The sequence below is a fragment of the Malurus melanocephalus genome, unplaced genomic scaffold (assembly GCF_030028575.1).
Source record: "Malurus melanocephalus ecotype Western Australia unplaced genomic scaffold, MMel_1.1 scaffold_170, whole genome shotgun sequence".
Taxonomy (NCBI): domain Eukaryota; kingdom Metazoa; phylum Chordata; class Aves; order Passeriformes; family Maluridae; genus Malurus; species Malurus melanocephalus.
Window position 1 is genome coordinate 517,253 of NW_026623402.1, and position 13,612 is coordinate 530,864.

The following is a 13,612-nucleotide window of genomic DNA, read 5'->3' on the forward strand; positions in this document are numbered from 1 at the left end:
GGAGCACACATTGGGAGGGAAAGAAGGGAAGGAACCCAGGACTGACAGTTTGCAGCACAGGATGGGCTTTGGGAATAGCATGAACCCAAGGAGGAGGTTGTTCCTGGCAGGGTTTGTCTCGGAGGGCTTGTCCGTGTCTCCTACTCAGAGGCCATGGGGCTCTTGGAACAGAGAGGGGCTGGATGGGCCCAAGTCTTGAGGAGACCAGGGACACTTGTGGGACCTACTGCAACACCCTCGGAGCCAAGGAGGACCCTGGCCCATCCGTGGGGAATGATGGATCACAGCAGGWGCTTTGGGGACAGAGTGACAAAGCTGTGGCACCCATGGGACTTGCCCAGGGCTGCTGCTGTCCGTGGGCAGCCTGGTGAGGTGGGGGGCTGGGGGCAGTGGGGCAGGGCAGGCAGCCCCCCGGGGGCCTCCTTAGGGCTGGGCCCCCCGAGCAGCCGGGGCCCCCCAAGACAGCGCTGCGGCCACTCCCAGGGCCCGGCCATCCCCTGGCCCCTCCGTGTGATAAGATAAGGCTGGGCGGAGGTGCCTGTGCCTATAAGAGGCATCCCCRCGCGTGCTGCCACCACCAACTCCTGCCAGCTCTTCCAACTGCCGCCATGCTGACCGCCGAGGACAAGAAGCTGATCCAGCAGATCTGGGGGAAGTTGGGTGGCGCCGAGGAGGAAGTCGGAGCTGATACCCTATGGAGGTGCAGGCCTGGGGACSCCACGGGCGAGGGGGATGAGCGGGTGGGAGCCCCACGGAGGGGCCGGTGTGGTGGGTCTGGCTGGGGTCAGCACCACTGACTGTCCCACTCCCCCAGGATGTTCCACGCCTACCCCCCAACCAAGACCTACTTCCCCCACTTCGACCTGTCACAAGGCTCTGACCAGATCCGTGGCCATGGCAAGAAAGTGGTGGCTGCCCTGGGCAAAGCCATCAAGAACATAGACAACCTGAGCCAGGCTCTGTCTGAGCTCAGCAACCTGCACGCCTACAACCTGCGTGTGGACCCCGTCAACTTCAAGGCAGGCGGAGAACGGGGATGGGGAATGGGGATGGGGTTTGGGGGCAGGGATCAGAATGGGGGCAGGAAATGGGGGATGGGGGATGGGGATCAGGAATGGAGACTGGGGGTCAGGGAATGGGGGACAGGGATGAGGATGGGGGGTGGGGGATGGGGAATGGGAAGTGGGGGTCAGGGAATGGGAGACAGGGATCAGGAATGGAGGGTGGGAGATGGGAATGGAGACTGGAGGACAGGGATCAGGATGGGTGGCAGGGGACGGGGAATGGGGAATGGAGACTGCGGGACAGGGAATGAGGACAGGGATGAGGATAGGGGGTGGAGGATGGAGACTGCAGGACAGGAAATGGGGGACAGGAATCAGGAATGGGGGGTGGGAGATGGGGAATGGAGACTGGAGGACAGGGATCAGGATGGGGGGCAGGGGATGGAGAACAGGGACAGGGAGGATGATCAGGATGGGGAGCAGGGGATGGGGAAGGGGCTACAGAGGATGTGGGAGAGGGACCAGGATGGGGCCATGGGGGCCACAGTGGAGGTGCTAAGCCCCGTTTTTTCTCGCAGCTGCTGTCGCAGTGCCTGCAGGTGGTCCTGGCCGTGCGCCTGGGTAAGGAATACACCCCCGAGGTGCACGCTGCCGTCGACAAGTTCATGTCGGCCGTGGCCGCCGTGCTGGCTGAGAAGTACAGATGAGCTGTCAGTCGTGCCCGTGAAGCATCAATAAAAAAGACTCTTTTGCCGCAGCACCGCGTCCGTGTGTGCCGGGGCCGGGGGCCGGGGTGGGCGGGAGGGTGGCGGTGGGAGGGACGGACGGACGGAGGGGGCTGCCGGGGCGGCGGGTGTGCCACAGGACGGGCAGCGCCATCCCTGGGCTCCCGGGGTGTCCCCCTGACTGCTTCCAGACCTACCCAGCACGGGATGCAGCTGATGGACGCAGGGAATGGGGGGTTGTGCCTGCATCGCATCACTCCAGGGATGCGCCGATACAAATGTGATCCCTGCGTCCCCTTGAACGTCCTGGGGGGCGTGGGATTTATCCCTGCCTGTCTCCATCTATCAAGATGGATTTTTACGACTTTATTAGGGAAGCTGTGGGAGATAAGTGCTTGCACGAGCTCCAGGAGCAATCAGAGAATTCATGGAGTGAGAAATGTCCACCACAGACCATTGAGCACCAAGATTGTTCTTGGACTCAAGCTCCTGAGACACAAATCCCAGACGACTGCCAGGGAAAGCCTCCACACCTGCCCCGTGTAAACTCTTCCCCTGGGACCTGGGCAGGGTAGGAATGGGGTGGGCAAAGCTGCAGTGCAGCACAGGGACACTGGTTCCAAGACTTTTGAGCCTGAATTTAAAAAAAAAAAAAATCACTGACCACAGGTGATGGGCTAAGAGATACTAAACCAGCCCTGTGTTTGCTCTGTGCTGTGACACCAGTGGGAGGAGATGAGGTCCTGCAGGACAGCAGTGCTTGAGTGCCCAGGTGTGGGCAGGAGGCAGGTGGGGACACACAGGGACCCTGCCTGCTCTCACACAGGGACCCTGCCTGCTCACACACAGGGACCCTGCCTGCTCTCACACAGGGCCAGCAGTTCCTGACCACGGCATCCCCTGCCCCTGCAGGTGAACCCACAGCGCTTATCCTCCATCCTCAGGCACATCCCAGATGTGTGCTCATGTACATTTGCACCCATTTGTTTTTGCCCCCTCAGTGTGAAGGGCTCTGCTGCCTTGGCAGCCCCTCCCATGCACACACAAGCAGCAGACGCTGCCCCGCCGCTGATTCCCAGAAGCTCAGCCCCCGGCCCTCCCTCCCCACTCTGAAGTGCTGCCAGACCGAGCTAATCTCCCCAAAACACGAACGATAAGAACCTCAGCCGTGGAGGAAACACGGGTGTGAGCTGKCACCTGCTGGCCTGCGCCACCTCCCGACCCTGCTGGGCGCTCTGCAAGCCCCCTCACCCTCCTTGTCTCCCTCGCCATCCTCYTCTCCCTGGCCCTTGTTACATTCCTCACCTTCATCATTTGGGGGGATAGGGCTCACCACAAACCATTGTGCTCCATTGTCCCTTCCCAAGGTGCTTGCAGCAGTGCCCAGTGCGGATCCCATGGCTCTGCCAAGTGTTCTCCCTGCCCAGAATGCAGGATCCCCCAGTGCCCCACAGCACCAGGGCCAGCACAGCCTGTGCAGGAGAGGGGCTGGGGCAGGGGAGCTCCGGGGTCTGTGAGCAAAGGGATGTGACTGTGGCTCGAGGGGCAGGGGCTAAAAAGGGCACACACTATGGGGTGCACGGGTGTGGGGTGCACGGGTGTGGGGTGCACAGGTGTGGGGTGCCCTGAGGAACGAGAGCAGCGAGTGCAGTAGGGCAGCTGTGGACAGGGGCAGTGTTGGACGGCAAGGGGATGTATGGGGCCAGCACGTTTGTGTGCAGGGGGATGTATGGGGCCAGCGCGTGTGTGTGCAGAGAGGTGTAGGTGGCAGGGGCAGTGCGTGCAAGGGCAGTGCGTGTAGCGGGGTGCTCAGAGGTGAGTGCGGGCTGTTRGATGGGGTCTGGGCCATGCAGGTGCCCGCGGGTCTGGCTGTGGATGTGGGGTGCAGACTCGCCCACACTGCCGTCCCTACACCTGCCAGAACCCACCCAGGCTGTGCCAAGGAGGGGACACACCCGGGCTCCTCTGCCAGCGCCACTGCAGACCCTAACGACAGCCCGTGCCAGCCCGGGAACTGCACCTAAACCTAAAGCTCACCCTAAGCCCGAGCCTAACCCTGCTGTCATGTCAGCTTGYGCCAGAGGGACAGGGACCACCCGCCCGCGCTGCCACAAGCCCTGACCGTGACCCCGGTGCCGGTGCCCGGGCGGAGCGGGGCGGGCCAGGACGGGCGGCGGCCCCACCTGGCCGGGGTCCAGCACCCCCGGAGCGGGGCCGGGSCGGGCCGGGGCGGGGCGGGGGCGGGCACAGCTCCAGCACCGCATATAAGTGCGGCGGCGGCCGGAGGGGACACCCGTGCTGGGGCTGCCAAGGCRAGGGTGACATCATGGTGCTGTCCGCCAACGACAAGACCAACGTCAAGGCCGTTTTCGGCAAAATCGGCGGCCAGGCCGAGGAGCTGGGCGCCGAGACCCTGGACAGGTACGTGTCCACCCCCGGMGTGACCCTCTCTCCTGTCCAGCCCTGATTCCCTCCCACCGCCCCCTGTTCTCCCCATCAGCAGCTGTCTCTGTCCTATGTGACCCCRTCCMTGTCTCACCCGCCCCTGAACCCYTCTGTTCTCCAGGATGTTCCATGCCTAYCCCCAGACCAAGACCTACTTCCCCCACTTCGACCTGTCAAAGGGCTCTGCCCAGGTCAAGGGTCATGGCAAGAAGGTAGCGGCTGCCCTGGTCGAAGCTGCCAACCACATCGATGACATTGCCGGTGCCCTCTCCAAGCTCAGCGACCTCCATGCCCAAAAACTCCGYGTGGACCCCGTCAACTTCAAAGTGAGTGTCTGGGAAGGGGTGACCAGCCCAGCTCCCCTCCTATGCCCCCTTGGCCACCCCCTCACCTCATCCCCTTGCTAACCACATCCTTTTGCCTTTCAGCTGCTGGGCCAGTGCTTCCTGGTGGTGGTGGCCTCCCACCACCCTGCTCTGCTGACCCCAGAGGTCCACGCTTCCCTGGACAAGTTCCTGTGCTCCGTGGGAACCGTGCTGACTGCCAAGTACCGTTAAACCGGGTACCRTGGCTAGAGCTGGGCCCAACACACCACCAGCCGACAGCGAGCAGTCAAATGTTCTGAAATAAAATCTCTTGCATTTGTGCTCCAGCTCTGGTGTCCTGCTCTGTGTGCTGCCTGCGGCGAGGGAGTGGGAGGGATGTGCTCCGGGGGTCTGAACTGGGGGTTCCCCCCCAAATGGAGGAAATGGGTTCTGGTTTTGCTGTCTCTGAGAGGATGCAGTGTTTGGGGGGTGGTATTGGGCAGACAAAACTGCTCTGCTGCCGTGGGGCTCTGGGAGCAAGCAGAGCATTTACAAGCACCAGTGGAGGAGAGAGAATCGTGGAAGGTCTGGGGCTCCCTGCTGCCCAAGGCTGTCCCACCAGAATTCCACACTGGGATCCCCTCTTGCACCACCAGTCCCATGCAGCTCTTGCTCAGGACAAAGTGTGAGAGGGCATCTCCTCCTGGAAATGCTTGCAGGAGACACTGGAATATAAGGGTGTACTGCCTGGTGGCACAGCAAGGACACCCTGAGGACCTGCCTGTGCTGGGACATCTTTGCACACACAGCACCCAGGGCTGTGCAGTGGTGTAAGATTTCGTCTGTCTCCCTTAATGCCCCATTGCTGGGGTGCCAGTGTCGAGTGATGGGTCCTGGGGAGCTGCAAGGGGAGCAGATGGGGCTCAGCTCTGGATCCAGCAGCATGGGGGTGTTGGGACACGAAAAGGAGCCCAGGAGCTGTGCTGGTGTCTGCACCCCCCAGCCCTTATCACAGCYCACAGCAGGCTGGCCGTGGTGGGGGGAGATAAAGCAAAGTGTGGGCTCTCCTCCAGCTCTGGGTGTGGTGGGAGACTGGGCCACAGATAGTCCAGGGAGGCTACCAGCTGCCAGGTGCTGAGTAAGGCTGGGAGGCCCTTAGTGGGGGGGAAGGTTCAAGGGGGCCCCAGGGTGGCTCACAAGGCCAGCCAAGGTTGCCACGGGCCCCTGTGATCGCTGGCACTGGCAAGGATGGACTCCCCCCTAGTCCCATGGCCTCCAGGCACTGTCAGGGAGCGCACAGAGACAGGAGAGGTTCCAGTGGCTCCAAAGAGAGAAGGAGACCCTGCAGACCCCTGGGTTTGTCCTGCAAGGCACCACAGGCATCGTGATCCCACTGTTCCTGGGAGGATGGGAGGAGAAAGCCCATCAGTGCATCACTGGCCAACCTGAGCCACCTTTGTACGGAGCAGGTTCGGCCAACATCACCAGAGCTGTGGGTGCAGCTCCCTGGGCATCTCACAGAGAACCAGGGTATGGTGGGGTCACACGGGTGTGCAAGGAGGTGTGAACTGCTGTGGAAATCATTGGGACGAGCCAGCACCAAATCCAGCAGGGACTTGGGCTCCTCCAAACCCAGCCACTAAGGACCCTGAGCATGGTGGGTGCATGACACAAGGTGTAAGAGCAACGTGGGGACAATGTGTATGTGAAGGGTGGAACTTGTCCCCAGTTTGGTTTTTGCTCCCAAGCCGTGCTGTGACCTCAGGCAGGACACATCGATGGCCGTGGGCAGTGTCCTGCYTCTGCAGCACTTTCTCAGGGTTCTGCCGGGCCGAAGAACCCATGAGCTCGTGTTGTCTCAGCCATTTGTCCCTGCTGCCACAAGAGGGGGACCTCAAACCGTGGTGCTTTATCGGGGCCACGCAGAGGGTGCGAGGGTTGGGAGAAGCAGGTCTGCTGGGCTTCCAGCCAGCCCCAGATCCCGAGGGCACTGGAGACACTGGTGCCAGCTCTGASGGGGTGCAGAACCCCACTCCATCAGCCCGTGTTTAGTGCTGAGTGTTCCAGCTCCGAGCTCCCTGTACCCCCTGAGCCCCCTCTGCCCCCAGTGCCCGGTGCTGACTGTCCCAGCCCTGAGCCCCTTGTTCATCCTGGCTCACAGCACAGGAGTTCCCTTCACTGGACATCCCTTTGTGTGTCCAAGACACAGCCTTGCCCCATGGGACAGACACGCTGGCCACAATATGAGCTGGCATCACTGCCCAGCTGCTCAGGACGTGCTGGCACTGCAGCAGCCGTGCTCTGGAGCAGGACAGGTCAGCTTGGGGATGGTCCTRCTCAGGRCCAGAAGCTGGRCTYGGTGATYCTAGTGGGGCCCTTCCAACCTAACAAATTGCGTGATTCTGTGAATATTTGCCCCAGTGCTGACCCAGGCTGGTTTTGCTGCTGGTGTCACTGCAGCTCCAGTGCTGAGGAGAGACTTGGAGGCAACTCCTGCCTTGCCACAGCAACAGCAGCCTGAAACAGCCCCAGGTGACATTGAGGRGGTGGACTTTGGGGACAAAAGCCCCTAATCCAGGCCATGGCAGCACTCAGGAGGCAGAGTCACTCCAGGCAGCTTCAGCAGAAGAAAGAATATGAATATCTCCAGGTCATGCCTGTTTTGATGTCTCCACTCTCTGTGGGCCTTTCTCAGCTCTCATTTATTCTCAATGGACAAAGCACCCAGGGTTGAAAGATACCCCTAGAACAGCACAGTGTCCTGTCCCATGATGTCACCAAGGCAAGTGGCATCTCAGAGCTCRCTTTTATTGAGAGAAGAGCTAAAATGACATCAGGAAATGAGCTTTGTGGTTATGACTTACCTGATCACGACACTTTCACCAGTCCCTTGTGGGGTTGCAAACAGCATTGTCCAGGTGGYTTGGATCCTAATCTTATTGTGTGGCTTGGATCCTAATCTTATTGTGTTGGATTATCATGGCCCTAGAGAGTGTGTCCTGGAAAGGGCACAGAAACATACTTCTGGAAGAGGTCAGGCATCCTAGGGCAATTTCACAGGAATTCTCTGTTAATTTTCTGTCTTCCCACTGCTTCTCTGCTGTATTTTAATCTAGAAAAAAAAGCAATGGGAATACAAAGAATTAATTCCCCACTGGAAGGTGATCTTAGGAGACCCATTGAGAGATCCTCTTGCTGGAATGAGGAGAGAAAACGTCATGTGTTTCACAAGCAGTTCTCATTTATACATCCCATATTGGAATTCAATATGGCAATAGTGTAACCCATGAGCGCTGCAGCCGATAGGTCTTCTGCTTGTCTGYTCTGTGTTTGGACAGCCACTCTTTCCTAAATGTCAGATTTTCCCTGCTGATCTGATCTCTGATTTGTCTGGATCCTTTTGAGTTTTAAGCCAGTGCTTGCAGCCCCTCCAGCTAAGGAACATCTRAGAACTTAATAAGGACATTCTCCACTACAACACAAGATATTGATGACAGAACAGTGAATAATAATGGCAAACGAAGAACTGGAATCTGTCACAGAAGGAAAACAGACTCATCTGGAATGATTCATTCTTGGCAAGGGGCATGATTATTACTCATCTCTTTCTTTGATTAAATATCCCACTGTTTGTTTGGGTTTTTTTTTTTTTTTCACTTGAAACCGACTGGTTTGCAGTTCCTTGGTTTCCTCCTTTTACYCTGCTAATGATAAGAGACACAATGGTCTTATTTCTGTGACCCCATCCCCCTCCCTTTTTCTAACAGATATTTGGAGAAGGTTTCAATAAGTTTTTGAGGTAAAGGGGATTTTTTTTTTCCCCAGGCAAGCACTCTGAAAGTAAGAAATGGTTGAAATACACTTTAATTCAAACCTTTTAGGATACTCCCACCTCCTCCACTGCCTGTTTTTCCAGTGGAAAAAGAAAAAAGTGGTAGAAGATAGAAAATGGGCATTGATTAGATTTTCACTACAAAGCTGGAAATTGAATAGAAATGCAAAATTTTTCTTCCTGCTGGTTGCCCTGTCTTCCTACCACACAGAACCACCTGGGAGATCTGATTTTGCTTGGAGCTGAGCTCATATGCAATGCTCTGCTGGTAACATCAGTGCTTCCTCTCTGCCAGTGTTGCTTTTCTGTATTTTTCAGCAGCAGGAGATGCCATCTGGGGAGGGCACAGCTTTGGTTGTGCTCCTCCAGCTCCCACACAAGCAGTAACAGCAATTCCAGAGGGTGCCTTCCTGCCTGTTGCCTTCAGCATCTGYCTGTTGACCTGCTGCTGCTCACAAATTTGCTCTTCCTTTTATAAACCTGCTGATCCTATTTGTTTCCACTGCCTCCTGTGGCAGTGAGTTCCAGAAGTTCATTCTCCCACCTGCTCCATATAAAGTCCTTTCTGTCCATTTTGAGCCAATCCACCAGACTGATCGATGGCCTCTAACCCTCRCTATGCATCACCAGGTCTTTATGATTTTGTAGGGCTGGCAGTTTCACTCCCCATTGTCCAGAGGAAAATCCCATTCTCCTCAGGACACCCTCATCCTGCAGCTACCCCAGCCCTTGATCTCAGTTGTCCTGCTCTAAGTCCACTACATTCTTACATCCTAAGATGTTCTGTTGCAATAGGACAAGGGGTGATGGTTTTAAACTAAAAGAGATTTGATTCAGATTAGACATAAGGAAGGAGTTTTTCACAATGAAGGTGGTAAAACATTACTCAGAGAGGTTGTGGATGCCCCATCCCTGGAAACTTTCCAGATCAGGCTGGATGGGGCTCTGAGCAACCTCATCTAGTGGAAGACCATGACAGAGRGGAAGAACCAGGTGACCTTTAAAAGTCACTTCCAACCCAAATAGTTCCATGATTATGGGATTCTGTGATCAGAGGCCAGACCTGCACAGATGTGAGTGCACCAAGCTGTTACACAGCAGGCAGGAGATGCTCTCTTTCTTATTTTGTAATCTCAAACCCTTCCTGACGACACCACCACATTTTGTTGGCTTTTTTTTTTTTTTCTTGCTGCACATCAAGGCTACAATTTTAGTGAACCATCAGTGAGGACTCCAGCATCTTTYTCCTGAGCTGTAATAGCCAGTTCAAGTCCAGCCTCCTCTGTTTTAATTCACATTTCCCTATCCAGGTCACCTTCTTTATCTACCCTGAAAGGATTGACCTTCTATTTTTCCATTTGTGAGTAACACTGAGAGCTGCACATAGCAAAGTTCCAGAGTACATCAAATACCCTTTCACCAGCCTCCTGCAGTTATGGAGCATCATCTGACTTTTCTGTCAAAAGCTGGAACTGTGCAACTCTTAGAGTTGCAGAACAGCAGATTTTTGGTCCTTAATCCTGGGGTACAGTTCTTCCTTATTCTCTTCCTTCCCCTGTCACAGCGACTTCAAGCTGCCAGGTAGACAAAGAGGATCCAGCTGGAGATATTTAAAACAGAGAGTTTTCYAGCCAGTTCCACATTTTTACTCCTTGCACTGGGATCAAACAGAGAGAGGGGAGCAGACTGTGCCAGCTCTGTGCTCTCCAGAGACCTTTGTACATGGCCAAGAGGCTCCCAGCTATGGATTTATGGAAAGCAATACAGCAAAAATGTGCATTGCAACTGCTCATCCAGAAAGCTTTTATACCTCCCTCAATGGTTGAGCAGCTGAGTGCCTTTATTAATAGTAGAAATATATTTATCAAAATTCATGGGTCAGCGTTGTTAAAGCTCCATAAATCCAATTTGGACAGGCCACCATTATTTATTTTTCCAGGTCGTTGCCTCAGAGAGGGATACTTTCACTATATAACCCAGACTTCTCCAGAGGCCTGTTTGAAACACTATAGGAAATACACTCTCCAGAACGGGGTTTTTCTCTTTTGTCTGACTTTCTGAAGAAGAGCTGCACTTTGAGGCTCATGGATCAAAAAACAAGAAGCAGAAATGGTCAGCCCTAACCCTCACAGGGACACTGACAGCACATTCAGAGTGTCAGACAGAAGCCTGAGCCCAGCACAGCCATGGTCCCTCAGGYTTCAGCACAGACAGATCCTCCTCACATGTGGTTTTCTAAACCCTGTGGCTTTCTATTGCCACCACAGGATGTCTTGGTTTAAAAAGATGAATGTCTGCCAAGGAAGGCGGRAACCTTCCTGTGATGGAAAGAAAACCCCTCCCTCCAAATTATCATAACTTCAAAATCTATGGGTCTCTCCAGCAAAAAACGTAGGAAAGTGAATAATATTTCTTTGCTAGAAAACACATTTATAACAAAACGTAGCAACAATAACGCGCGTTTCGCAGCCGCTCGGCGCTTTTCCCTTCGGTGCAGTTATGGCATGGCCGGCAGGGGGCGCTGCCCGCCCGGAGCCGCCTCAGGGGCCATGGCGGGCCCAGCCCAGAGCGCCAAAGCGGCGATTGCCCCGAGCCCTCAGGACAGCGGCACCGGGCTCCGTGCTGGCCGTGGGGAAGGCTCCGTCAACGAGGGCACGGCTGGGACCCTCTCGCCTGGGACCCTCTGGCCTGGGATCCTCTCGGCTGGGATCCTCTCGGCTGGGACCCTCTCGGCTGGGATCCTCTCGGCTGGGATCCTCTCGGCTGGGATCCTCTCGGCTGAGATTGTCTCGGCTGAGATTCTCTCCTCTGGGATCCTCTCGCCTGGGACCCTCTCGGATGGGACCCTCTCGCCTGACATTCTCTCGCCTGGGACCCTCTCGCCTGGGATCCTCTCGGCTGGGATCCTCTGGCCTGGGACCCTCTCGGCTGACATTCTCTCGGCTGAGATTCTCTCCCCTGGGATCCTCTCGCCTGGGACCCTCTCGACTGGGACCCTCTGGGATCCTCTCGCCTGGGACCTTCTCGCCTGGGACCCTCTCTCTTTTTCTGGTAAGCAGCGGGCTCAGGCAGGCGGCGGGAGAACTCCACAGCAAAACCCCAGAGCCCCGGTGGCACCACACGACCGTCCCCGCTCCCAGCCTGGACAGACTGAACATGCTCGGCTAAAAAATGCCAAATCTCTACTCCCCTCCGCTCCCCTAAACGATTTTGTAGTGTGCCTGAGCCATCAGACATGCTTTTGTTCTCTCAGTCACCTTGCCATCCGTCCCCTGGGTGTCAACCCCTCCTTCKCCCAGTGTCTTTCAGATCACAAATGGGAAAAAATTCACTGGGAACTTAACCCACAACAGCTTCAAAGAGGGATACTTTCAGTGTATAATCCAGACTTTTGCACAGGCCTRTTTGAAATGCTGTAGGAAATACACTCTCCAGAACAAAGTCTTCCTCTTTTGTCTGACTTTCTTAAGAAGAGCTGCACTTTGAGGCTCWTGGATCAAAAAACAAGAAGCAGAAGTGGTCAGCCCTAACCATCACAGGGACACCGACACCAGAGTGTCACTGAGTCAGACAGAAGCCTGACCCCAGCACAGCCATGGYCCCTCAGGCTTCAGCACAGACAGATCCTCACATGGGATTTTCTAAACACTTTGCATTCTTGTTGCTGCCACGGGATGAGGGAGATGTCCCTGCAGCTGGATATTCTGCCTGGCTGCAGGTCTTTGTGATCCACCTGCAGCACTGCCTGTGCAAGCAGAGGAAGCTTCAGCTTCTCCAGCTTCATCCCCAGCTCCAGCTCTGCAGCACAAAGGAGATGATCCCTGGCCCAAACTCACCCCTTCTGAGGCTGCAAGGCTGCTTAGCCAAAGGGGAAAGGAGCAGCCAGACAGGCACTGAGCCAATGACAACACTTTCATGTCCCCATGTGTTTGGAGCAGCTGTCAGCCTGGAGATGACATGTCCTACAGCATTCATCCACACAGTTAGAGTGAACACTGGAATGCTTTTCTTGGAAGCAAGCAACTCTAAGGGACCCAAGCTGTGAAAAAGTAGGTATTGTAACACATTCTGGATCTGACTCTGATTTATGTTAGATAAGCTTGATTTATGTTCAGATCTTTGACTTTAAATGTCAGGTTTTTTCTTTTTTTAAGAGGAAAAGAACTGTAACTAGAAACAGTACTGCATGAAAGTAATTCACAAGGACAGATTGGCGATGAGCTGATATCTTTAAAAGTGGAGTTGRAGGCTAAATTAATGTAAAATGGGAACAGAAGGGTTTATTTGTTTTCCTCTTAGAAGGAGAGCTCTGAAGATCCAATAGTATCATACAGGGACAAATGGAAATGAACAAGCAGTGAATAGATTGAAGCTGGGAATTAGCAAAATAGTCCTTTCCCATCCCATGCTTTATGTGCTCAGGCTTCTGGGCTGACTGCAGGGAAGCCTTCTCCTAAATCAGATGAGGACATTGCAGCTTCAAGCACACASCCTGCTCTGACTGGGATTTTGGTAATGTCAGAGCTCCTAGAAAATGACTGGCACTTCCCCAGGGGATTTCCTTCCCATGCCCCAGGAACTTATTATAAAGAGTAATATCTTGTGAGAGCAAGAAGCAGATTTAGCTGCAGAAGTAGAAAGTCCATCTCCAGGGTGCTTGTGGCTGGCTGGAAACAGGTCTGAAGTCCTCAGCTAAGCTGACCCATAAGGGGGTGGTGGGATTTTTGTCTGAACAAGGACTCTGAGATTGTCCCCTGGCTGCATTTTGCTGGGGTACACATCAGAAGGTATCCCAAGGGAGAGGCATATACAAAGGAAGACGCTTGACTCTTTTCAAATCAACAGGAAAATCAGAGAATGAGTTGACCATGCCCATTAGAGCCTCATCTCCCATAAGTCCTATGAACATGGCAGATAAGTCAGAGTAGAGGGCAATCGGACTTTCCAGGAACGAGCATAAAATCAGGCTGAAGGGCTCAGCCTCGGCAGTGATTTCCCGTCTGAGAGAGGGCACGGTGAGCTGTCTGGTTATGACCGACCCATGTGAATATTTGTGACTTCAGCTTAAACTCATCTCAAATTTCCACCTTCCTGGGCCTTCAGGGCTGAGAAACAAACCCAGGAGTACCAAGGGCACCACTTCAKGGCTCTCTCCCCCGTGCCCGGGACGCTCCGGCTCACGGGGCGCATCCCGGGGGCTCCCACGATGGAGCGGGACGGTGCGCTCAGGTGGGAGCTCCGGACCCGCGCACCGCCGAGCTCTGCGGGCATCCCGGCTCATCCCTCCCGGCTCATCCCTCC

General features: G+C 55.2%; 3 protein-coding genes across 3 annotated transcripts in view; all 3 read left to right on the forward strand.

Moving 5' to 3' along the window:
* The first annotated feature begins 563 nt into the window (after positions 1–563).
* LOC130577192 (hemoglobin subunit alpha-D) lies at positions 564–1,761 on the forward strand. The gene is made up of 3 exons (XM_057372364.1): positions 564–700; positions 815–1,019; positions 1,583–1,761. The coding sequence occupies exons 1-3, from the start codon at positions 609–611 to the stop codon at positions 1,709–1,711; spliced, it is 426 nt and encodes a 141-aa protein (XP_057228347.1). The 5' UTR covers positions 564–608; the 3' UTR covers positions 1,712–1,761.
* A 2,243-nt stretch (positions 1,762–4,004) lies between these two features.
* Positions 4,005–4,826, forward strand: LOC130577193 (hemoglobin subunit alpha-A). Its single transcript, XM_057372365.1, has 3 exons — positions 4,005–4,150; positions 4,296–4,500; positions 4,603–4,826. Exons 1-3 carry the CDS (start codon positions 4,056–4,058, stop codon positions 4,729–4,731), a joined length of 429 nt encoding a protein of 142 aa, XP_057228348.1. The 5' UTR covers positions 4,005–4,055; the 3' UTR covers positions 4,732–4,826.
* Positions 4,827–10,860: 6,034 nt separating this feature from the next.
* PGAP6 (post-GPI attachment to proteins 6) overlaps positions 10,861–13,612 on the forward strand; it is a 19,368-nt gene continuing 16,616 nt past the window's right edge. Inside the window, exon 1 of the mRNA XM_057372336.1 lies at positions 10,861–11,362. Coding sequence (XP_057228319.1) covers positions 10,861–11,362 — 502 coding nt within the window. The remainder of the gene's footprint in view (positions 11,363–13,612) is intronic.